Source organism: Berghia stephanieae, chromosome 10, assembly GCF_034508935.2.
Source record: "Berghia stephanieae isolate SIO BIC M18660-M18661 chromosome 10, UCSD_Bste_1.3, whole genome shotgun sequence".
Lineage (NCBI taxonomy): Eukaryota > Metazoa > Mollusca > Gastropoda > Nudibranchia > Aeolidiidae > Berghia > Berghia stephanieae.
The window spans coordinates 13,236,751-13,264,001 of record NC_088369.1 but is presented as its reverse complement, the minus strand read 5'-3'; the positions used below and the strand labels follow the sequence as shown (position 1 = coordinate 13,264,001).

Genomic DNA, 27,251 nt, shown 5'->3' with positions numbered 1-27,251 from the left:
CATCCAAGAAAAGGGAAGACAAAGGGGAATTGGTTCAAATAAGAAACAGGTGTAGATTCCAAAAGCACTCTATCAAAGAACTTAGTTTGAGATCACTAAAAGTTTCATCCAGACACAAGCACAAGTCCCCACTAAGAGGAACACACTCAAATGTTTTACAAATCATATATAATATAAAGAAAGCATAATACAGTTGGAAAACAGACATAGGGGGATAGAAGACACAGTATGTACCTCCCTGCCCACTATGGAAGGTCAGGAACCCCACCCAGAGACTATCTTTGTACATAGATTACCTAAAAGTCTCATCCAGACACAAGCTCAAGTCTCGACTAAGAGAGACACACTCAAATGTCTACAAATCATAAATATGTAAACAAAACATAATACAGTGCATAAAAGAGAGATGATTTACAAGACAAAAAATATCATCTCCCAAAATTCTAACTATACATTTGACTGTTTCCCTACCAGCTGGGGTATCCGGCCAGGGCCTGGCAATCTCGTTCCAAGGCAAAGACAGAAAGCATGTTGGAAAACAGATATAGGAGGATAGAAGACACATTATGTGCCTCCCTGCCCACTATGAGAGGTAAGGAACCCCACCCAGTTGCTTGATTGTCGAAAGGTACAACGTAAATCTTGAATATTATGATCATTATACAAAATCTTACCGGTAACAAGGCACAATTCAGTCGATGCACCTAATGTCTCTATACAAGGCTGGGTTTTAAAACCCTCCCGTTTTTCATCAACCTCACCCAGGGAGTTGACAGCCTTGATGCGTAGCTCGTACAGGCAGTTGGACAGAAGATTGTAAAGTAAAAATTCGTTTTTCTGGGGACAGAGTAGAGGGATAAATAAAACACATAATAAATAACATTTACAGATCGCATTTTCACTTTACAAAATATTTAATGTGCTTTACAGCACATATTCACCATTATAAAATTAATGTTCAATCGCTTCACAGCACACACTTTGCAATTATGCATATGAGGGTTAACAAATGATTACTTCGGACTTGGATAAAATAAAAAGTTAATATTTCTAATTTTAATACACACAACACCACATTCTAGTAGGTCATCAAATGTAACATTTGTTTTAAACGGTTAACAAATCTTCAATTCTTAATGCTAATAATTGTTTATGAAAAATAAAGTGTCATATTTCAAATATCAACGTGTTATTAAACTGCTAGAGGCTGTGGACTGTAAAAAGTAATGAACAAAAATGAATATAAAAGCTTTGAAAAAGAACAAAATACAAAACATGGGAACGTTTTGGGCTCAAACACAATAGTCAGCCAAAAACCAAAAAAATTCACTTAAAATCCAGACAGAGGACAAACTTTGTTCTTTTTTTTTTCTTTTCTTGTAATTTTCTTTCTGTTTTGCCTGGAACCGTTTCATACACACATTTTCAGATCTTACACATGTGCCTGCTCCCTAATTTGTCACGTGCCAATAGCCCTTTGTTTACACAATTAGGTGTACACTAAAAGTAACTTGTTTGAAAACGGTCTTTACACATCTGTTGTGATTGTCATTCAGTCAAAGATTGACTGAAATCACATTCACGCAATGCTTAAAGCCATAATATGCAACATAACATTACTGACCACCCCAAAACAACAACATTATCACCAGACAATATCTAAAGTAAACTCACATGCGTAGTAGCTTCATTCTCCCTTCTGTCCCGAGTCTTTGTGTCTCCTGATTCACCATCACAAACCTCTGGAACCCAATAAACCAAAAACTTCATCACGTCCACACCTGAAATTGGAAAGCACCAAGAAAAAAAATAAAAAATAAAAAGCTTTCACATTAGAATAACATTGACCATTGACTAAAACATGACTCATGATTCACATCACATTCTAGGTATTTCATTGATTGAAATCGTTCATAATTAAGATGGTACTATAATATTATAAACGATTACGACTTCAAAGTTTGCTGATTGTTAACTTGTCTATATATTCATGTAAATTGAACTATTTACTGTATAACAACTTAGACGAATTGACTTTAAAACCAAAACAATTCTTAATTAAGTCTGCCACTGCATCCAATAACTGAAAAAAGTTCTAATAAATACAGAAATGTTATTTATATAAGTATCTTTTTTAAAATTCATGTTTGACGAATTATATTCTTCATATTTTTGTTTTTGAGATTATTAAATGACATTGCAAATCACTAGGGTCAGTGAAAAAACCCAGGAAAAGTAAGTCTTATAGTAAAAAGTAAGACTTAGAGTAATGGAAGTATGGTAGTTGATGAGGGAAGAAATGCATCACTGTACCTTATCACAGAAAACCTAAAATTCCCTTTATTCATCCCATAGGGGAATTTGTCTCTTGAGACTATTCCAAGGGAAGATTGGAATAACCCATACGTCATCCGCAGTGCAGTGCCGCAAACTGAGCTTGCTCAAGGCCACACAGGGAATCAAACTCTGTACATTTTGGGTATGAAGCAAAGAGCGTATCATGCTGTCCCTGACATGATATCCCTTTACATACTCACCTGGATGAATATTCCAAGTGACCCAAGCCTTGAGCTGCGATTGAATGAAAGCAGGTTTGGAGATGCTTACGTTGTAGACGACCGAGCTGGAACTCTTTTCTTCCTCTTGATAATCGTGGTCGACTGGAAATGATAGAAAGTAATACATTGAATAGCTATGACACACACAGAGGGAGAAAGAGAGAGAGAGAGGGAGAAAAAGAGAGAGGGAGAAAGAGAGAGAGAGAGAGAGAGAGAGAGAGAGAGAGAGAGAGAGAGAGATAAGGGAGAAAATTTCTTCAAATCTATTTTGTCTAATACATGTTCCCAGTGATAGAGAATAATGAATTGTCTGATACCAGGCAATTGCCTGAGTATTTACAACCTCTTTCTCTCTCTCCCAGTGATAGAGAATAATGAATTGTCTGATACCAGGCATTGCCTGAGTATTTACAACCTCTCTCTCTCACAGTGTTCCAAAAGCGATCTTTTAGTTCAGCCCGCTTTACCCCTGCTCTCACAATGCATACTGTCACGCTTCACCGATTTCTGCTATTCAGTCAGAGCCTTTTGTGACTATTGAAATTATCAACCTTTGTTATGGTTTTTAAACCTGTTTTTAACTATTTTAAAAATGTTATTTATAAATACAAAGTGATTACTTAGAAAAAGGAGAAGATGATTTTTATTCTGATATAATTTTATTAATAATAAGATGTATATAATTTTCACACTAAGCATTAACTTTCAGAGTATTTTTGAAAAAAAATTCACTCAAACATGCATAATAAACTCTTAATTATCTAAAAATTTAAACGACCAAAGTTTTAAAAAATTCACTAATTAAAAGTCAAAGACTATTTCTAATTAGTCACAAAATTTCACATGTGCCGGAAATTTGGTTATTTCACTATTCCGTCAGATATTTGAACCCTCCCATTCAACATTCGACGGCCTTGAGGATTCAATATGCAATCTCTCTTGTATTACAACTCCAGATTACAGAATATAGTTAGAATGCCATCAAACATACTTTAATATTATATATTCACTTTCTTTAAAAAGCAGATACCCAGCACTTTCTCTGTGTTTACAAAGAATTGAATTCATTTTATTTTAAAAGTCATTGTGAAAACTAGTAGAGTCCATTAATGCGTCCAAACCCATTTATAAATTAGATATTAAGTAATTTGCGTGTCAATGCATGTGTGTGTTTATATGTGTGTGTGTGTGTGTGTGTTTGTGTTAGAGATGGGGAGTTGCTAGTGTGTGTTGGTATGTGTATGGATCTGTTTAGGTAGAGAAAGAACAAAAAGATTTGTGGTGGAGGATGTAGCTATTGAACGGAGGATAGTTGGAGGGAGAAAGGGATAAGTAGAAAAGAGAAAAAAAGGGGATTGAGAAAGCAACATATAACTCAAAATATACAAATAACAGCTCTATTTTTAGAGGAAGTTTAACCACGTAATATGTCAAATGTTTTAAGATGTTTAAGTATTATTTTGTTTGATTCATCAAATTTTCATTTCTCTCTAACTTTCTTTTTTTGGGGGGCACATACGACATGATATCAGGAGAAACCTGCAGGAGGTTACTTTTTATTATTGTTTTTAATTGAGATGATTATGTTCTCATTGATTGTGTTCTCTTTTCAATTTTTGAAATTGTTGAATGTAACAATTCACCTCCTTGTTCTCCTAAAAGACCTAGACCAAAAGTATATTTCTTCATAAAAGGTATGCAATGGGTTTCCAATATGTGGTGTTTTGGAAGTACATTTTGAGGAAAGTAATTACGGTATATTGTCATATATTTCTCTATCTTGCTATTAACACTTTCTATTACTGTCTCTGTGACTGGTTTTGTGTGAGAAATTAGTGAATGTATTTCAGAATAAGCTCCATTTATTTCATCAAAACATTTGTTTATAGTTTCAGCTTTGTCCCTGATTAATTTATTGTTTGTATACATGTATGTTTTAGAAACGACATTTTCAGTGAGTTTTTCGTAAACGTCTTGTGTGTAATATCTATGGCAATGATTTCCTATGAAGCTACGACTATGACATACTTGAGATATGATTTTGTTTGTTTTTAATATATCATCAAGAAACTGCAGACTGGCCCACATCGTTCTGACAGTTTCTCTTTATGAACAACTAAGGCTATTTTTTCTTCTGTGATTGGGATCTTAGTTTCCCATTCTTATTTTTTCTCTTGAGGCACATCAGTGAGCAATTCACAGGTCTTGTAAGATTCTACAACTGCTAGTAGACTCTTATATGTTTTTCATGTCTCTAATTTTCTTTTCACATTTATAGCATATAACTTCTAAATGTTTATTTTTAAGGTCCGTTCCAATATCAATGTCAAAGAACAGTTTGATTTCATTTTTGAAGTCTTTACAAAAAATGTTTTTCCTATTTTTAGCCTTTTCTTTAACTGTTAGTGCACCTTTAGCACATAAACAACATAGTGAATTGAGATTTTTAAGTGTATCTCAAGTGTATGTTCCCTTTTTACCTGATAGGTGAAACCAAAAAAATCATAAAAAATAAACTACGCTTCGCGCACTAACCGAACTTTCACACCTAAAAGACAATAAAATTTTAAAACTTATAAATTATCAACGAAGGAAATCTATCGTTTGGTTAATGAGATATCACTAATTATATTTGAGAAATCACTTTTCAAAATTCTATTATGTACATACTTTTATAACCCAAGTTACAACATAACCAATAAACTTATTTTGATAAAAATTTCACAATGATGTGTAGCAAAGAAGGGTAAATGATATTCAACTAAAAAATATAATGTTATATTTAATTATCGGGTGAGAAAATGTTTGAATTAACACAAAAAAACGGAAGATAGGGATTAGTAAGGAATGCACCCAGGATTAAGATTACCTGCCGTGAAATCACTGACTTCACGGTTCAGTGACTCAGACTAAAAGATCGCTGAGAAGCAATTTGGAACACTGTGCTCTCTTTCTATCTCTCCCAGTGATAGAGAATAATGAATTGTCTGATACCAGGCAATTGCCTGAGTATTTACAACCTCTTTCTCTCTCTCCCAGTGATAGAGAATAATGAATTGTCTGATACCAGGCAATTGCCTGAGTATTTACAACCTCTTTCTCTCTCTCCCAGAGATAGGGAATAATGAATTGTCTGATATCAGGCAATTGCCTGATGAGTATTTACCGGCTTGCCGTCATAAATGATGACACCGACACTTACCTGGCTCAACAGCTCGGGGAATGGAATAAGTTTCCACATAAGTAGACACCGGATCTCCCTTGATGGAACGCTTCTTCCAGTTGACCACTGCTCTCACCTAAGAAAAAAAAACAAAAGAAAAAGAATAAAAGAATTTTCGCCAGATTCAATAAAAACAAATAGGCAAAGAAAAGTTAAGAAGTCAATGAAATGGTAGTAGTAGTAGCCGTTAATAATAATAATAATAATAACAATAATAAGATTAATAATAATAATAATAATAATAATAATAATAATAACAATAATAAGATTAATAATAATAATATTGATGATGATGACAACGATGATAATAATAATAATAATAATAATAATAATAATAATAATATCAATAACAACATTGAATAAAAGAAACACAAATCAATAATAAATCAAAATAATATGACTAAATGTGACCATAACACACGTCAATACCAATGCTCACATTAGAGTATGGAGGATGGAATGAACAACAGGCTACTTTTGTGATCATTAAAAACACAAACAAAATCACTGTTGTAGGAAGGTATAATCATGTTGGCTAATCATTAATCTGTGAATTTAACTGTCTCCATTATTCTGATAAAAAGGTGACATAAATAATGTGAAATTGAATGTAAGCTTCAACTTAATATACGAAAACAGATAAAATGGATGTTTCAGGTTTCCCCTTTATCAACAAAACAGGATGAATGAAACACTACTATGATAATGTGGTCGTGACATTGTTAAGATGAATAAATGACTCATCTTAACAACGCCACTACCACATTATCTCAATCCTGTTTTGTTGATAAAGGGGAAACCCAAACGTCCATTTTATCTGTTTTTGTATATTAAATTGAAGCTTACATTCAATTTCATATTGTTATTTATTTCTTCATAGTTTCGAGCAGCAACCTTTACATTAAAAAGTCGACAGCACTTTGGTCAAATGTCGAATTGTTGTCAAATTCTCAGGAATATTCAGGATCAGCTAAGCTTTAGACTTTAGAGCAAATTTTAAAGCATACTAACCTGTACAAAATAAACTATGCCCGGCTCTAATCCTGTAATAGTGTAACTTGTTCTGTCCTGAAAGTAAATTCATCAACAATTAATCTTACGGTTATGAGAAAATGCTAAGCGACCAACTTTTCTTTTCAAACAGCTAAAACAGGACACCCCAACACAATAATAATAATAATAATAATATTATTATTAATAATAATAATATTAATAATAATAATAATAATATTAATAATAATAATAATAATAATAATAATAATAATAATAATAATAATAATAATAATAATAATAATAATAATAATAATAATAAGTTATTTATATAGCACTCAACCCCCACATAAGTGTTCAGTGACGCTTTACAATATTAATTGTCATTCAAACATTCATTCTTTGACAATTTTGAGAATACATATGAACGAACATTCACATACACATGCACACAAACTCAATCACAGATACATTTACATTCATACACAAATATACTTACACCAATATTACCCACTAACATTAGGAACTTATTCTAATGATAGACAAAAATTAAAAAAAAAAAAAAAAAAAAATAACAATACACACAATACCGTCATGACCCCAAACAGCAGTATGTTTGGAATGTTATCATGGGTACCAGCAGGAAGAAGTGCTGAAACATGAAACTAAAATCTCGACACTTTGCCAAACCTGAAAATGTTCCTACTGAAAATGTGGCCTAAACTTTACTCTTCTTATTTCATCACCGTTTTTATTCCATTATTATGACACAATGAGGAAATTAATTTGATTTTAAAACCAACTTATAATACATAGCGAAATACTCACAGTGCATTTGTCTCTCTCTAGGCCAGAGGTACTCCCTCAACATAAAAAAAAAAATTTAGTGATGGACGAGTTTTCGAACTTTTACCGATGCTATTAGGTTATTTTACTAAAAACTCCTGAAACCGGAGGTATTTGACTTCGAGATATCACGAAACCGGATTCCGACATGAACCGGAAAACTGGCACCCATGAATGTTACAGAATACAATCTATATTTAAAGTTGTTTTATGTTCCTGGTTTTAATTTCCTGGCCAAAACCAGCGTAAAAAAAATAATTAAAAATAAAATTGAGCTTTATACAGAGCAATATCCACTAAATGTGCTCAAAGCGCTTTACAAGGGGTCCCTGGTCAACAACAACATTTAACATGCAGGACGAGACATGCCGCCTGTAAGGCGATATTACAATTTTTCGGACAAAGACACTGCTGTTAACGGCCAGGTACTCATTCTACACCTGAGTACGGTGAGAGAATGTGAGTAAAGGGCCTTTTCCAAGGACTCAACTATGCGCTGAGCGCAAGGCTCGAACCCAGGACCTTCATAGCACTAGTCCACATAGCCGCACAGGGTCATTTCCATACATAGACTTCTTGGCAGGGGACGATTACTCTACATTGTGTTTATTTCTGAATGAATGGTCAACGACTTCTCTGTGATATCACCTGACAAGGAGTCGTGTCTCGTTCTACATGTTACGTGTTGCTGTTGGTCTGGGATGCCTTATAAATCATTTTGAGCACTTTTAGTGGATTTTGCGCAATATAAATGCTCACTTTAGACATCTATATTAACAATATTGTCTAATTTACAATCAGGCCAAAATCATAATTGTTTTTAAGTGTTTTACGGCGCTTGCAACAACATTTAGGTCATATCAGCTCCAAGAAGGAAGAAAATGGGATAGTAATAAGTTCTAGAATTACAATCAAAGTACCCAAGAAAAAGGAAGACAGAGAGGATTAGTTCAAATAGGGAACAGATGTAGATTCTAAGAGCACACTATAAGTGTACTTAGTTTGAGATCACCTAATTGTCTCATTCTGACACAAGCACAGGTCCCCACTAAGAGGAACACACTCAAATGTTTACAAATCATATGTAAAACAAAAATAATACAAGGCATAATAGAGAGATGACTTACAAGAAAAAAAATATCATCTCCAAAAACTCTAACTATACAGTTGACTGTTTCCCTCCCAGCACAAGGGTATTCGACCAGGGCCAGGATAAAAAACCCAAGTAGTCTCATTCCAAGACAAACACAGGAAGCATGTTGGAAAACATACAGGGGGAATAGACGAAACAAGTACCTCCCTGCCCACAATTGGGAGGTCGGGAACCCCACCCAGAAATCATAATTATCTTCTACTCACTCCATCTAGAGTCTGATTGTGCATATGTCTCCTCTCATATTCATGAATAGGCCTGGGCAAAGGATCACTCCACAAGACCTGTTTAAAATAAAATGAAAAAAAAAAAAAAGATTCAATCTCCTGCGCTTCGTATGCATCTATCAAAAACTTCTTTGTGTAGATAATGATATATTTTTTCTTCTTCTTCTTCTTTTATTTATTTGTTTATTTTTAAAAATTCAACCTCAGCAGACCTGCCAAATTGAAAACTTTAAATTTAGTAAATTTTATGTCAATTTTTTAGTAATATGAAAAGGAAATTAGTATTAGTAGTAGCAGTTCTTATTATTATCATCATTATTTAAGTAATACTGAGAATAAACAATGCGTAATTTTTCATAAAATTTAGTAATTGGCCATGAAATTTGTCTAAAATTCGTAAAATTATGAAAAATTCATAAGATTCGGCAGGTATGTCTCAGGAATGAGAGTCACCCAATGTAAATAACAGAGATGATTTACAAGGAAAAAGACATCATCAGACAAAACTATAGCACATTTGACTGTTTCCCTCCCAGTTCAGGACTATGGCCAGGGGTAAGACAAAACAAAGTAATCCTACTCCAAGCGGCGGGGTGTCTATTTTCTGGGTCATTCGACATGATCCAAAACTAAGAATACTGAAAGGAACTCTGATTAATATGCTATTGTATCTAGAGGTCTTCAACTTAACTGAATAAAATTGTCATTTCCTGACATTCAACATGAAAATGAATATTTGATTGTGTCTTACCAAGTATCTTGAGATAGGTAAACTATCAACATTAACTAAATAAAATTGTCATTTCCTGACATTCAACATGAAAATGAACATTTGATTGTGTCTTACCAAGTATCTTGAGATAGGTAAATTATCAGTGTAGATGGGAGGCTGCCATTGGATAGTTACATCAACCTTCTCATTCTTCAACCTGAAACGGACTGTCTCCAAATTTCCAGGTTTGGACGGACGGAGGAACTCTAAATGCGGAAGGTAGAAAAGCAAATAAGAGTCATAATAAAATGAAAACATAATAATAACTTTATTAATGCTAGTTAATATTGTTAACAGGCTAACAAAAATTCTTCACTTTTTCTTTCTCAAAAACGAAATTTGAATTAAAAAAAAATAAAATCCAATCAGTATAAACCCAATCGCATGATTTGTGCCCTTTATCATTAAAATTGTCTTTTAAAAAAAAATCTCAAAATAGCTCTAAAATCATAAGGTCAGTTTGGTTACACATCGATTTCTGAGTAAATGTCAATAATTCTTCTAAAATAAATTGCTAGAGTAACCCAAACCTAGAGGGCCCTATAAAATATGTACATAAACCCTTAACAAATCCAGTCAACAAAAACCCTTAACAAATACAGTCAATATAAACCCTTAACAAATCCACACACATACACCTCAAATATATTGCTAGGGTAATCCAAACCTAGAGGGCCCTATAAAATATGTACATAAACCCTAAATCAATACCTAGAGAGCCCTATAAAATATGTACATAAACCCTTAATCCATACCTAGAGAGCCCTATAAAATATGTACATAAACCCTAAATCCAAACCTAGAGGGCCCTATAAAATATGTACATAAACCCTAAATCAATACCTAGAGAGCCCTATAAAATATGTACATAAACCCTTAATCCATACCTAGAGAGCCCTATAAAATATGTACATAAACCCTAAATCCAAACCTAGAGGGCCCTATAAAATATGTACATAAACCCTTAATCCAAACCTAGAGAGCCCTATAAAATATGTACATAAACCCTAAATCCAAACCTAGAGAGCCCTATAAAATATGTACATAAACCTAAATCCATACCTAGAGGGCCCTATAAAATATGCACATAAACCCTAAATCCAAACCTAGAGGGCCCTATAAAATATGTACATAAACCCTAAATCCACACCTAGAGGGCCCTATAAAATATGTACATAAACCCTAAATCCACACCTAGAGGGCCCTATAAAATATGTACATAAACCCTAAATCCAAACCTAGAGGGCCCTAAAAAATATGTACATAAACCCTAAATCCAAACCTAGAGGGCCCTATAAAATATGTACATAAACCCTAAATCCAAACCTAGAGGGCCCTATAAAATATGTACATAAACCCTAAATCCAAACCTAGAGGGCCCTATAAAATATGTACATAAACCCTAAATCCAAACCTAGAGGGCCCTATAAAATATGTACATAAACCCTAAATCCAAACCTAGAGGGCCCTATAAAATATGTACATAAACCCTAAATCCAAACCTAGAGGGCCCTAAAAAATATGTACATAAACCCTAAATCCAAACCTAGAGGGCCCTATAAAATATGTACATAAACCCTAAATCCAAACCTAGAGGGCCCTATAAAATATGTACATAAACCCTAAATCCACACCTAGAGGGCCCTATAAAATATGTACATAAACCCTAAATCCAAACCTAGAGGGCCCTATAAAATATGTACATAAACCCTAAATCCAAACCTAGAGGGCCCTATAAAATATGTACATAAACCATAAATCCAAACCTAGAGGGCCCTAAAAAATATGTACATAAACCATAAATCCATACCTAGAGGGCCCTATAAAATATGTACATAAACCCTAAATCCATACCTAGAGGGCCCCATAAAATATGTACATAAACCCTAAATCCAAACCTAGAGGGCCCTATAAAATATGTACATAAACCATAAATCCAAACCTAGAGAGCCCTATAAAATATGTACATAAACCCTAAATCCAAACCTAGAGGGCCCTATAAAATATGTACATAAACCCTAAATCCAAACCTAGAGGGCCCTATAAAATATGTACATAAACCATAAATCCAAACCTAGAGAGCCCTATATAATATGTACATAAACCCTAAATCCAAACCTAGAGGGCCCTATAAAATATGTACATAAACCCTAAATCCATACCTAGAGGGCCCTATAAAATATGTACATAAACCATAAATCCAAACCTAGAGGGCCCTATAAAATATGTACATAAACCCTAAATCCAAACCTAGAGGGCCCTATAAAATATGTACATAAACCCTAAATCCAAACCTAGAGGGCCCTATAAAATATGTACATAAACCCTAAATCCAAACCTAGAGGGCCCTATAAAATATGTACATAAACCCTAAATCCAAACCTAGAGGGTTCTACAGTCAACATAAACCCTTAACAAATACAGTCAACATAAACCTTTAACAAATACAGTCAACCCTGCCACTCAGCTAACAAATAAAAACCTGCATATTAGTGCGGGGCGGTCCTTGGCAAGCTTAAGGACCACGGTTCTACGGTCATTGGGAAATGAAGACCGCAAGGACCGGTCCTTTTCGACATTGAACATTCCTGAGAGACTGTTGGAAATTCGAACCGGTTTGACTTATGAGACCATGGGATCGTTCATTCTTGAACCGTTAAAGACCGCTACACGATGAAAACCGTGGTCTACAGGAGTAAAACACACGGAGTAGTCACACTCATTTCAAATTGTAACTTAATTAGAGAAGAGGGGTGATGCCTTCTTTATTTGCTCACCGTACTTCATTGTTACTTCGATAATTTAATAAAATTTGAAATTTATCCCCATTAACGGAGATAATGGCATCGCCCAAGGCGTTGATCGAGTTGTTCGTGGCGTTGATACACACACGCAACTCCTACCCCCCCCCCCCCCTCCCCCCCACACACACACATTAGAGGGCAGCGAGCATTGAAGAGTAAGAGAGAGACGTGAAGTTATAATAAGGGGGTGGATGAGGTGATAAGAGGGGTCGATGGTGACTTTTCGCCAGATTTAACAAACTCAGCTACCCATTCATTGCTGAGTAGACAGGGATTCAGAAAAAAATCGACTGCACCCGGATCGATCTCTGGCCCTTTGCGTATAAAGAGAGTGCTCTATCAACTGAGCTATCGGGGTCCCCAAATATTCTATTGGACTTTTTTAAAATTCAGACGTTATAACTGGGTTTTTTGAAAGGAAGAAACTAATGAAACTCATATTATTTGATTAGTAAAAACACCAACGAAATTTTAATATTATTGTATTATTTTAAATGACAACACTTCGATAGAAAGGAGTGGTGACAAGAGATGGACAAAAGAAAACAAAAAATCGGATTTGCTACTTGCTAGGTTCGACACACACACACACACACACACACACACACACACACAAACACACACATCTTTAGTAGTCACATACATTTCAAACAATAACCCATTAGAGAAGAGGGGTCATGCCTTCACCATAGATCATTGTCATTGCGATCATTATGGTGTAGTAAATTTTGAAATTTACCCCGTATAATGGAATCGTCCAAGGCGTGCGCCTCCTGTTCCCCCCCATCTCACACACGAAAGGGCGGTTTGCGGAGTGGAGGTTGGTGGTCGTCTGCCTGTATGGTCGTCTGTGTCGTTTAGTGTATGGCAAAGGGGGGTGGGTGCGATTAATTAAGTGGGATGGGTGGTGATTGGTGGAAGATAGGCAACCGAAGCAACGAATCACTGGGGCAGGGTTGCCAGTTTGGCATTTTAAATGCCAGATTCCAAAAATCTGGCATTTTTGAAAACCGTTTGGCATTAGAAAAATCATTTGGCATTTTCTTTTCTTGTATATTATACTTCAAATGACACCTTTTCTTAATTATTTCTAAACGCGTAAAAACAAACATCTTCACATTTCTTTTTCATTCTTAAAATCCAACCGTGGTGTAGTGGTTTAGCACTCCACTTAGTAGTCAGTAGGTAAATAATTACCCCAACAGGAAATTTAGTATAATTCAAAAAAAAAAAAAAAAAAACAAAAAAAAAAAAATAAAAGAAAAAGAAAAGAAAACACGCAAGCCACCAGGATATGATAGTAAATTGTCTATCAAAAGTGAGTAGTTTTCTTAGTGGGGGTGGGAGTCAACAGACTTTGGCATCTTTTTGAGTGTTTTGGCATTTTTTGAGTCTTCCCCTGGCATTTTGTTGAAAAATAATCTGGCAACCCTGCGCTGGGGAAGTAGTAGGCTATGGCGCGAGACCGTAGGACCGTGGTCCTTGCAAGGACCGCCCCGCACTAGTTGAAAGGTGATAAGAAGTGAGGACCGCCGCCGATCTTCCCCTATGGGACCGGTCTTCGGTTCACAGCTAAAAGACCGTCGGACCGCGGTCTAGACCGGTCTTCAGCGCGGCACTACTGCATATTTAAAAAAAAAGAATAAATCTGCCTAAAAGCCCAAAATGTACGCTTTTCACTCTTATTTATTAATATCATCACTGAATTATCACTGCTCAAACATTTTAAAATCATTACAAGGCGTTGTTTGATTTGAATAACTAAATTTTTAATCTCTTTAATCTAAAATCAAATTTTGTTTGTATTTAACGGTTTTAAAGCGCTTGCAACACATTATCGGTGCCAGTAAAAAGGAAGAAAATGTGATAGTAAAAAGTTCTAGAATTACTATTAAAGCACCCAAGAAAAGGTAACAAATAAGAAACAGATGTAGATTCCAAGAGAACACTATCAAAGTACTTAGTATGAGATCATCAGACACAAGCACAGGTCCCCACTAAGAGGAATACACTCAAATGTTTTACAAATCATATATAATATAAAGAAAACATAATACAGTGCATAACAGAGAGATGATTTACAAGGAAAAAAATAACATCTCCCAAAACTGACTATACATTTGACTGAAAATCAAATTTTGAAAATCAAAATCAGGAACAAAACATTTCAAATCGACCTGCCAAAACTCTCTAACCCTATTATTCCCTATTAAATTTCTATTTGTGGCAATCTTCAATATTCAAAATTGAGCTTTTATACAGCACAATATTCACTAAAAGTGCTCAAAGCGCTTGACTTGGCCAAAAGCAACACTTAAGGACTAGACATGACGCCTGTTAGGCGATATTACAATTTTTTTGGACGGAGACAACGCTGTTAACACCCAGGTACTTATTTTACACCCGAGTACGGTGAGAATGTGAGTAAAGAGCCTTTTTCAAGGACACAACTATGCACCGAGCGAGCCTAGAACTCAGGACCTTCTAATCCGAAAGCGAGTGTCATACCACTAAACCACATAGCCGCACAACGAGTGTAAATGCAGAAATCAGTCGGACGGTGAAAAGGTTTGAACTGAGATATTGCCAAGTTTAGTTAGAAGGTCTTTTTTTTAAAATAAAAAATGAATTCTTGTCATAAATGATTACATCAACCCTTTTTGTACATCTTTGGGAAAAAGCTAAGCTTAATTTCACTTCTAAAATTTTTTTACAGCTAGTCAAGTTTAAAAAAGTATGAAATTTGAGAAAAGTTGCTGGATACATTTCCCATACATCTGACCATAACTTCATGACACATCACCCGATTTACTTCAAATAAAGATTAAAATGCTCTGGGGAGCATATTCTTTCAGAAAATGCTAAAAAAAAATAAATAAATGCAAATCCAAAATTTTCACCTTCCGACTGATTATGTCATGCACTGACACAAATAGTTCCTAGCGGTATCTTAAAATAAGTGGACGTATTAATAATACAAACACACACACACACACACACAATCAAAACAAATAAGGCAAATACGCACTCTTGGTGTACTGTTGTGTGTCGGAAAAACCCTGGGATCCATACTGGTTGACGGCTGCCAACATAAATTGGCAAGTCTGCCCCGGATGGAGCCCATCGGAATGATTGAAGCCTTTCAATCGTATCTTCAACTTTGTCGTCTGAATTGGTCAAAGAAAAATGAAAAAAAAAAATTAGATAGCTATATCAAAACAATGCTGTTTTTAGGACTTTTGAGATTATTACAAGAATTTTGGGGCAATATAAAAGCCAGTGCAATGTGAAAATGAAAATGATCTTTAAAACAGCCTCACATACACATCAACACACCTAAATGATGATATAAATGAAGACGCTTAATCACAGTATTATTTAAGTACGAATAACAATTCTTAACTGTTTAAACTTCTCAGAGATATTTATGTTAATAACTTGAACTACAAAATCCAAATTTTTTAAATTTTAAAATAAAAAGATCTTCTATCATAAGATTTATGAGCAAAATTGATGTGATTAATTAAATCTTAAATCTCGAGTTCACTCTCATTGAAAATCAAACAAATTTGTTCGATGTTCCATGAAAATGAACTCGAGAAACACCCCTTACCAAAGTGGAGATGACTCCATTTGTATACGAGCACCACCACCTCAGGACATAGAACACCACTTTCGTCGACTGCTCAGACGTAACTTTGGTCCATTCCACCATGGTAGAACCGTCGCGACGTGCCTTAAACCTCAACTGCTCTGGAACTGGTGGGAAGTCTTTTTTTTTTTTTTTTTGAAAATGAGAAAGATGGATATAAATGAAGTGAGAACAATACTCTTCAACAGTCGTAATGTCACTTCCTTCCTAATGATGCATGGTAACTTAGTAACACTGGCTCTAAAGTATCGGAACAATGGCGGATGCCCGTATGAAATATTTCTCATCAAGTCTAATAATAAACAAGGAGATGAATGATGAAATATATAAAACTATATTATTCTAAATTTTGTCTGAATGTAGTAGCTTTATATTCTTATTTATTGTTAGAGAAATAGATAGATACATACATAAAATATTCAAATCATAGCTTGTTTGTTTGTTTTTAAGGGTTTTACGGCGCTTGCAACACATTTAGGTTATATCAGCGCCAGTAAAAAGGAAGAAAATGGGATAGTAAAAAGTTCTAGAATTACAATTAAAGCACCCAAGAAAAAGTAAGACATAGGGGAACTGGGAACAAATAGGGATCAGATGTAGATTCCAAGAGCAGACCACCAATGTACTTAGTTTGAGATCACCTAAAAGTCTCATCCAGACACAAGCACAGGTCCCAACTAAGAGGAATACACTCAAATGTTTACCAATCATATAATATAATTTGTAAACTAAACATAATACAATGCATAAACAAGAGAGATGATTTACAAGAAAAAAAAAAATCATCTCCCAAAACTATAACTATACATTCGACTGTTTCCCTCCCAGCCAAGGAGCTCCGGCAAGGATCAGGACAAAACTAAGTAATCTCATTCCACGACAAAGACAGGAAACAATTGGAAAACGGGTATGGGGGATAGAAGACATAGCATGTACCTCCCTGCCCACTATGGGAGGTCAGGATCCCCACCCAGAAAAATCATAGCTATTCACTCCTATAGTACGGTTTCATGCATATTTAAGCAATCTTTGGGGATTGTAATTATTATTATTGTGAGTTGTTTTCGCACTTCCTATGTTTACGTATGATTTTGGTCTTGAGATTATCATGGTGGTTTGTAAATAGGTAAAGATAAATAGATAGATAGATAGAGAGAGAGAGAGAGATAAAGATAGATAGATAGATAGAGAGAGAGAGAGGGAGAGAGAGAGAGATGGAGAGAGAGAAAGAGAGAGAAAAAAAAAAAAAAAAAAAAAGGAAAAAGAAAAAGGAATACATAAGGAGAACCAAAAGTTGAAAATAATATGAAATAAAAGGATCAAAGTATAAGTATATTTGAATATACCCCCCCCCCCCCCCCAAATCAAGTTTAAGAGTCTATATGTGGTGTTGTGTTCTCTAGAAAAACTTAATCTAACACAAATTTCATCAAAATAGACTTCAAAGGTAATATCAATCATGTGATTTACCCAAATTCAACACCAGATTGAAGCAGTGGGTTACATTTTCTTATAGTATGAGTCAATAAGATTTTCAAACAACAGCACCAAACTCACAATTCCATTCGATAGAGCGAAGACACGATTTGCGACAGCCACTTGTACAACACTTCAACATGTGATTACAATCGACGTCTCTGTGACATCGGTCCCTGCACTCTCCATCTATCCCAGCACTGACAGCTAAACTCATCAGGCTGTCCTTCTCACTGCCGGCCCCGTCACCGTTGCTGCCATTAAATTGAAGACAAGTTCCAAACTTGACCAAGAGAGACTGATGGAGGAAGTCGCAGCTGTCATTGCAAGCCTGACGTCCCATCAGGTTGTCTCTGGGTCGAGTTTTCTGGATGATAATACAAGAGTGAAGATTAGCAACAATAGCATATCATCCTTTTTCAGGACAGGGTCCCTATAGCACAGTTGGTACAGCACTCAATTTGAGCTCACCGCAAAGGGACTGAGGTCAAATTGACTCCCATCAGGTTTGGAAAGTGCTTTCATCTGAGGTGACATTAAAAAAATACCTTAAAACACACCTTACTAAGTGTTTGACATACTTTAATGAATAGAATTTTTAAATGTATATATAGCCTAAATTTTTAAAATTTTAAATTGAGATTTATATAGCGCAATATCCACTAAATGTGCTCAAAGCGCTTTACAAGGGGTCCCTGGTCAACAGCAACATTTAACATGTAGGACGGGACATGCCACATGTTAGGCGATATTACAATTTTTCGGACAAAGACAACGCTGTTAACGGCCAGGTACTCATTTTACACCTGAGTATGGTGAGAGAATGTGAGTAAAGAGCCTTATCCAAGGACTCAACTATGCGCCGAGCACGAGGCTCGAACCCGGGACCTTCCGATCCAAAAGCGAGAGTCATATCACAAGACCACATAGCCGCACATTTGTAATCGTAATTGTTATGTGCAGCATCTATGTCTTCCCCTCTTCTTAATGTGAGCCTATAGCTACTGCAACGCGGGATTGGACTATACAAACATATATTATTATCATTATTTATCTAATAAAAATGGTACCAGCTCTGAAAGGCATTGGTACTGTAGTGAAAATAATTTGGAAATGGAAATCAGTAGCAACAGAATTCAAAGACACAAGTGTCTACATTTTTCATCAAACACACGACTCATTAAAAAAAAACAAAAAAAAACCAAACAAACACAAAAGCATAAATAAACAATAGGCTTCTCCACTCTATCTGATAATGCTGAACATCTTCTCAACATTCTCTTTCATGTCATGTTCTGACAAAATTTAAAAATGAAAAAGGAGCAAGTGTGATTTACCTGGCAATGCGTTGAACAAGAAACCTGGTCTTGATATTCCTTTCTCGGTCTATCACACGCATGCAAGCACTTAAAAAGAAGAGAAAAAATTCAAGTCATGGGGCAGTAACATAGTATGTTCACTTTTATGAATCATAAAAACAACAATAATAGACTGCAAACTCTGAAATAAAAAAAAACAAACCCAAAAAACGGTGGTAGAGTAAATGCATAGAAGGAAGAAGTTTTGAGTTTACGTTATAACTAGCTAGGCTTAGTCATTTTGAAGTGATGATGTAGTCATCACACACAGCTACAGAGTGGAAACAAAAATGAGAGTGGATTAAATCATCAAGGACTGACCACCTGGCATAGGAAATTATTCAATTATTAAATTTGTTTGACATGGTCTAAAAACCACATGTAAGCTAAACGTTTCTACATGGCCTGAAAACCTAATATAAGCTAAGCGTTTCTACATCCACATTGTATGAAAATCTTATACACACCAGCAAACATATTGTTCTCCTCAATACAATTACAGATCTCAGAGAAACTGTTCTGTTGGCCAGATCCACGGTTCTCATATATTATAATCTATGGTACTCTTAAAACTACTTTCTGGATCCAATATTGGAGGGATCTTATTTGGACCAGACAGAAAGTACTATGTGATAGACTAAATGACCTCGTTCTGGTTTATCATAATTATGTCATGTTACATATACGGACAAACGATGTGCCCCATCTGAAGGCTCTAAATGAGTTAGTTATTTTAAAACTTTTAAAACTCTTAGTACTAATAAATCAGCAAATAAGCACCTGCCCAATGTACAATTATTGTAATAATAGAGTGTTAATGATAGTTAGAAAAAAGAAAAATTCTTCTTCATGTTCCTCAGTTGAAATGCAAAGTACCACTAGATCATTTGGGTGGGCCCCGACACGTCTGGAATCAACGGGTTTCACACCACGTTTGAATTTATTATTTTGAGATATCATGATACATAGCTGCAATTTTCAGGTTCAACAGGGCTATTTGCCCCTTTCCGTCTGCTTTACTGTACTATTAGAAATGTGTCCTTATCCTTTAGTCATCCAAGACTTATCCGCAATGTATAGGCAGTTTTATTTCAAAGTTTCCTTTTCCTAAAAAGGGTTGCCAACCAAGGCTTATGGTTCCTGTCCAGCCATGAAATATATCCAAAACAACCATGTACACAACAGGGGTATGTACCATACAATATAAAAATTAGGTATAAATATAATATAACCTGCTAGGGCAAGAATAAATAAAACACCTACCCATTTGCACACTTTGTCTCTCCGACACTTTTTAACTGTTACTCCATTGTCAACATCATCCTGTCAAAAAAAACAAAAAAAAATAATGAAATTAACCATCGCTATACAACCATACCAATGCTGATTTACACGATTTTAAATAAAGAGAAATGAGAATGAATGAAATAAATAAAATTAAGACAGAACATTCACAATTTTGATAATACAATGATAACCAACTCCCACCTTCTAATAATTATTAATGAAATTAATTACAAAACAAAATGGTGACCATATTGCAAAGACTATTGGACCCCATAAAAGCATAAATTACTAACAATAGAGCAGAAATGTAGTGACGTCACACATACTTTTCTGGTTGCAAAATACATGGAAGTGTGTCTATAAAAACAGTCCTTCGGAAGACAAATAATGAATAAGTTACATATTGAATCATAATGTGGCATCGCTATTTTAGTAGCAGGGTTTATGGGCAGATTGTTAGGATTATGGGATGTAAAAGAGCAAGGATAGATGATATTTCTTGATGACCAGCATATATTTAGACTAGAAAATAAGATTCCATCACTCTGAAATAAGAAGATCAATTACACAATGTAGGAATGTATCCAGTCCACCAGAAGAATGGTTTTACACTTCCAATAAGATTGGAACCAGCGTTTTGACAGAATTGATTTCTAATTGAAATTGGAGAATAAATTATTCATAACTGTCAGGATTCTCAAGTTCCATCGCCTTATTGTGCTCGGGGAAAAAAAAAGAATGTAGAGATAAAACCACCATGCTTTAGACGTGTGGTTCAGGGTTAGTCTAGAGTATGGATGTTTTCAATTGCAATTTTCCCCTGATGACGGAACACTAATAGTAATAGCTCTGAGTTATGGTGAAAAAAGCGAATGACCTACTTCAACGTGCTGCAAATGTAAGGGTAAGAGTGACACATTTGACAGATGATTTCTTCTACCTCTGTTGACTAAGATGAGAAAGAGGTGTCGTCTTTTATTTTTTAAAATTGTAAAACTTTTTTTATGGATTGAGAAAAAAATATATTTGAAGATAGGATAGAAAATTTGGGTGTCTAAAGTAATTTCAGGATCATCTTTTTGATGTCGTAAACATTTTTTTACACACCTAAGACTTATTCGCGACAAGGACAAATTAAAGAAAATCTCCATTGAAGTTGAAGTGGGCTTTCTGTTATGTTATGCATCTATGCGATTACAAAATGCTATAAATGAAAATGCATCTTGGGATAGTCCTGGTAATCAATTAGTCAATTCGGTACAATACAAAGTTAACAGTTGAAAATTAACAATCCATATTGCAACAAACTATAGCTCACTGAAACATAACAAATTGCTTTGTTTTTAAGGGTTTTAAGGTGCCTGCAACACATTAAGGCCATATCAGCGCCAGTAAAAAGGAAGAAAATTGGTTGTAAAAACATTATAGACGTACAATTAAAAGGACTTGAAGAAAAAGTAAGACATAGGGGAAATGGTTCAAAAGGGAACAGATGTAGATTCGAATAGCACACAGTCAGTGTTCTTAATTTGAAATTACCTAAAAGTCTCACCCAGACACCAGCACAAGTCCCCATTAAGAGGAATACACTCAAATGTTTACCAATCTTAAGTTAAGAATAAAAACATAACAGTACAGAACAGAGAGATGATTTCCAAGGAAAAAAAATGAGACAAACCTATTGAATATGTAACTGTAGAGTAGGTTAGGCTTAGTCTTACTTTTTTTTTCTGTGTTCTTAATTAATAATTCATGATTCATATATAATTATATAGTATTAATAGTATAAGTATAGTGGTGGGTTAGTTAATGATTAATGAAATTAATAATTTTCCGTTTCCTGTAAGAAAATATGAAAAATTCAAAGTTTGAATATAAGAACAAAACTTATCTTATGGCAAAGCCCTTAAGACAACAAACACAAAGGTGCAAAAATTATCCTTCTAGCTTTACTAGAAGCAAAGTTATGGCCAAAAATGTGTTGTGAATTACCCTTCTTTATACTTGTATTTAAGTACCGAAATCCGTGACCGAAAATGGACGAAATTGTAACATTTTATGTCATAAAAAACAAACCATTCGTCGGAATTGCATGAAACTTTCAGATGTAACAAATACTATGGAAAGAAATATAATAATATCATTTTTAATTAGTACGCACCTATATTGTCAACGTTATTGACCCTGAATGTACACGCGGAAACATAAAAATTCAAAGATTTTCAAAAAAAATTCGATGATTTTTTGGTTGTACTGTAAAAAGTTGTGGATTGATTTGCACGAAACTGTTACAGGAGACATGGAAAAGGTTGAGAAATGGAATAAAGTTCTTCATATTAATTCAACAGCTTAACTTTTGAGTGTCTAACCCCAATTATGAATGAATTATCACGCGGAAATGGGCATTTCCCCAAATCGATGACCGAAATGTTAACATTTTTGGACATAAAAAACAAACCGTTTGTCGGAATTGCATGAAACTGTCAGATGTAATAAATACCATGAAAAGAACTATAATAACATCATTTTCATTGAGTAGGCGCCTACATTTCAGTGTTATTGAACCTAACTGTGCATGCGGAAACTAAAAAAAGGCAAAGATTTCCCCTCAAAATTCAAAGATTTTTTTTTGTTGTACAGCAAAAAGATGTGGATTGATTTGCATGAAACGGTTAGTGTTAGAGAAGACATTGAAAAGGTTGAGAAATGGAATAAAGTTCATCACATTGATTCGACAGCTTAAATTTTGAGCGTCTAACTCCAATTATGAACAAACAAACGAGCGGAAATGGGCATTTCCCCGAGTCGACTGAAATGTTAACATCTCTGGTCATAAAAAACAAACTGTTTGTTGGAATTGCATGAAACATTCAGATGTAACAAATACTATGAAAAGAAAAATAATATCATTTTCATTGACTAGGCCTAGGCACCCACATTTTCAGTGTTATTGACCCTAAATGTACACACAGAAACAAAAAGAATTCGAAGACTTTTTGCGGTTGCACAGCTCTACATATTGAGTTGACATAATCTGGAGATTTATAAGCTAGAATTATTAACAAATTAATGAGCCAAAATGAGCACTTTCTCACATTATCTCACCTCTATACAATCCGAAGAAGGCTTAATGAGTTGAAGATTGGAGCATCATCTTTGTAGTTCCATATCTTCCCGATATTCATCCTCCATGCTTGCATTGATGACAACAAGATCACCCATGATAGTATCTGTGACTATCTCACTTAGGGTCACTGTAGACCTGGTGCCATCTCCCTTTTCAGCTGCGTAGTCTATCAATAGAGAACGTATTTTCCGGACGACTTTAAAACCACAGACGGTGCCACGAAATGTAGTATCCTCGCCATCAACATCCCAGACATGGAGAAAGGAGGAAGAAGGAATTGTGCCCGACAATAAGCTGGATACAAAACTATGTGAACCTGCATCCACTTTTTCAAGGATTCCAGCATGATCTTCCTTAATAAGTAGAGCTTTAACGTCCTTCTCCACTTTGCGTCTGGCAGTCGCGTCTCTCTGTTGCGCCTTCAATGTTTGTCGTTCTTGAGCAGCAGAAAGGTTTTCTTTGTGCCTATCCTTCCTCTCTTTGATTATTACTGGGGCCCTCTTGATGGCGTATTGCAGCATCTGTTGTTTAACAAGTTGACCTTTCGCCATGACATATTTGAGGGTGCCATTCATTGCAGCCTTTACCTTACTGTCAACAAAGCCAACAGTTGCATTGGGGGCCTTTCGGGACAAGGCGTCAAACATTCCTAAAATGCGCTCTGCGGCAATGTTGTTGAGAGGGGCCGAAGATGTTTGTGACAGCATGGAAGGTGTTGGTTGGCTAAAACGTCCGTCGATGTATGGAGCGAGTTGTCTCCTTAGAGTGGCAAGCATGGCTGAACAGACACATTTAACTATGTCAGGAAAGGATTCTGCAGCAGGGTCCTTCTTCAGAGCTAGATAGACGTTGTCAGCTGCAATGGGGACTCCGAAGGCATCGTCGCTGTCTTCAAGCAATTTAGAAGGGTCAGCAGAGAGCTCATGCAGATAATTCAAACATCCCTTCATATAAGGCACCATTTCCAAATGTCTCTTCTGCTCTGGATTCTTGTAGAAGAGGCGCATCCAGGGTCCAGTCAATACTTTCCCAAAGAGACCTAGAACTTGTACCTGCACCATTATATCACTGTTACTCAGGTCTCCGAGAAGGGACAGGCGAATCTGGGTTGCAGTGCAATACTTCTTCAGGTAGGTGGTGAATGATTCCTTTAGGCTGTAAATGATGCCTGCAGAGTGGAACAAAACATGGAGCCGGTTTCCTACATACCGAGGAAGAATGCCTTGTCTGAGTCCAGATCTGTCCAAAAATAATTTAAATCCTGCAGGATCACCAGAACTTGCTTTGTATCGAAGTTTTGAAAAACAATAAATGAAGTTGGCTGCACGACAGTCCTTGCCATATACATTACTTGGTATATTTTTAGCTCTGTCACGAATACCAAGTGCTTTTCTTGTGGTTGAGGCTAACCCGTCGAGTGGATGGACGTTGCAGTTTAGCTCTACCAGTTCTTTGTTTAGGAGCATACTCAGCTCAGCACTGATGCAGTGGTTCACGGCAGGGTACAGGTTATGCTGGCATAAAATATACTTAAGACATCCTCCATTGTCTGGTCGGTATAGGAAGCATAAGATGCAGCAATTCCCTTGAGGGTGTTGACTATGTGGTTGAAATAGTCCTCTGTTGTTCCACCGGACAAGTGACCAACCTGCAGGTACATAGTTTTCCTATGTGAGGTAACAATGTGGACCTCATTCACATGAGTGCCCTCAATGGAGGTGGCACCCCATGCAAGTGTAGTGTTGTCCGATAAAAACATGGCTTCTGCAGTCTGGAGGTCGGACAGCACACCAAGCTCATGAGCCATGCGGCAAACAGTCGAGGGTCCCGGAGCACAGGAAAGCTGTTGGTCGTGAAGAACAGAGGAGATGAATAGAATCAGGTCGCCAGCTTTCTCCACAGGAACATTGCTGACCAAGCATTTATAAATTGCCAGTCGCATGTTGTCACAATACCGTCCTGTGTGAGTATTGACGACATCGTCGTCTCCATTTGTTGGTTGTTCTAATTCACTTTCCAAAATCAGAATTCTATTTTGCTCACTCTGTAACAAATCCTCCAGGTTTTTTAATTTTAACTTTGCTTTGTTTAGTGCTATTTCAGCATTAACTCGTCTTCTCTTCTCCTTTTCCAACATCTTGAGAAAATAAGTCCTTTCCCCCACCAACTCTAAAGCCTTCACCCTCCTTTCCAACAACTTCTTGTCTCTCCTCAAACTTCTTAACTCAGTCTGCCTTTTTTCTATCATTAAGTCTTTTCTTTGAATTTTGTAATTCACACGTTTTACATTATAAGTTTTGGACATTATATTTCTCTGTCTCCGAAGAGAGGTGCAGGTATCCTTGAGCTTTTTAAATAATCCTTGTTTCTCCACTCGCACCCCAGGACATTTTGCACAATCATTTCTCAATTCCAGTGGATTTACAGCCTGAGTCTCATTATCCCTATCCACGATAGCAGCCCCCTCCACAACATTTCTTTTCCTACCAGACACAGGTACACTGAATTCGGATGCCAGGAGACTCTGTAACTTAGGATAATCCCACTTTCGTTCTTTCTTTGCTTTATATTCCTTCACCAAACGTCTTAGTTTCAAAGCAATTGCATCACATGTGCAGTCATAGCTTCGATTGATGAAAAGTGTATGTATGTAATTTGCAGTTACTGGAATGTCGTGACGAAGGTAGATATAAATCACATTGCCATTTTTCAGTGGCAGCAGCTCACTGTTTATATAAGCAGTCAAAGCAGGATCTTGATCAGCCATAATGATGTCTTGAGTTAAAAAGAATGATGAACAATGTGAGAATAGTGACTGAAGGTGGTCAGTTTCAAATAATCAATTTAATAACAAATTGCTAAGTTACTATTTCAAAAAAGAGAGCAGTAATTTCCCGCAAGGGCGAGCTATTTTCAATGCTAAATTACTATTATGTATTTTTAAAAAATTCAATTGGGCAGAAGCCTTCAGACAAGGTCTCGCACATGCTGCAAAACATGTTTTTCAAAACTGACTGCCAACATTAACCAACAAGACATGAAGAGGGGGAAGAAAAAGGGTGACTTAAATGACTTTAAAATTTATAAAAATAAAGACATAGATTAAATTACAGTTACAGTTAAGAAAAAAGTGAGAAACAATCCCTGCAAGGGCAAATCCAATTCTTGAATATGATTTGCTAAGGCTAAGACGCTAAGAAGTTACTAAAAATATCTCATACATGGTGTGCAAAGCATTAAACATGAAAGAAAAAAAAAAAAAAGAAGCAGGAGGAAGAGAAGTTGAAGAAGAAGAAGAAGAAGAAGGAGGAGGAGTAGTAGTGGTGGGGGGGGGGGGGGGGGAAAGAAAAAGAGAATCAAAAGGAAAGGAGGAGGAAACAGAAAAAGAAAGAAGATGAATAAAATTAAGATCAATAATTAAAAGAAACAACAGGTGATGGGTGGTAAGCTGGCAGAGGCAAGCACCACACCAATTCACTGTTTAAAAATAATATCAATTATATAGGTATTTATATTCACCAAATCCGAAACGAATTCAAAGATAGAATGAAGTTCGATAACTGGTCATGAAGCTGAAATCACATTTCCACGTTGAACAATACAACTGAACTGTCAACAACAGATGATGTAAATGAAAACCAAACCAATCCACAACTTCGGCAATCGAGACAAAGGAAGAAAGTGAAGTGGGAGTTTAAATTTGGTTACTCGTAGATCAACTTCCGGCGCGCCTCCAAATTCAAGCGTTTTAGAGGGTGCGTTTGCCGGTTCTTTGTGA

General features: G+C 35.7%; 1 protein-coding gene across 2 annotated transcripts in view; it reads right to left on the bottom strand.

The window, feature by feature from the left end:
• Positions 1-27,251, bottom strand: part of LOC144980538 (anosmin-1-like) — a 37,118-nt gene that overhangs the window by 7,952 nt on the left and 1,915 nt on the right. For both annotated transcript variants that reach the window (XM_078928197.1, XM_078928198.1), the window contains exons 2-13: positions 20,323-20,382; positions 19,039-19,107; positions 17,783-18,068; positions 16,187-16,344; positions 15,602-15,740; positions 9,845-9,975; positions 8,977-9,054; positions 6,793-6,849; positions 5,761-5,857; positions 2,538-2,660; positions 1,675-1,781; positions 675-837 (exon numbers count right to left, since the gene is read on the bottom strand). In XM_078928197.1, coding sequence (XP_078784323.1) covers positions 675-837; positions 1,675-1,781; positions 2,538-2,660; positions 5,761-5,857; positions 6,793-6,849; positions 8,977-9,054; positions 9,845-9,975; positions 15,602-15,740; positions 16,187-16,344; positions 17,783-18,068; positions 19,039-19,107; positions 20,323-20,382 — 1,468 coding nt within the window. The remainder of the gene's footprint in view (positions 1-674; positions 838-1,674; positions 1,782-2,537; positions 2,661-5,760; positions 5,858-6,792; positions 6,850-8,976; positions 9,055-9,844; positions 9,976-15,601; positions 15,741-16,186; positions 16,345-17,782; positions 18,069-19,038; positions 19,108-20,322; positions 20,383-27,251) is intronic.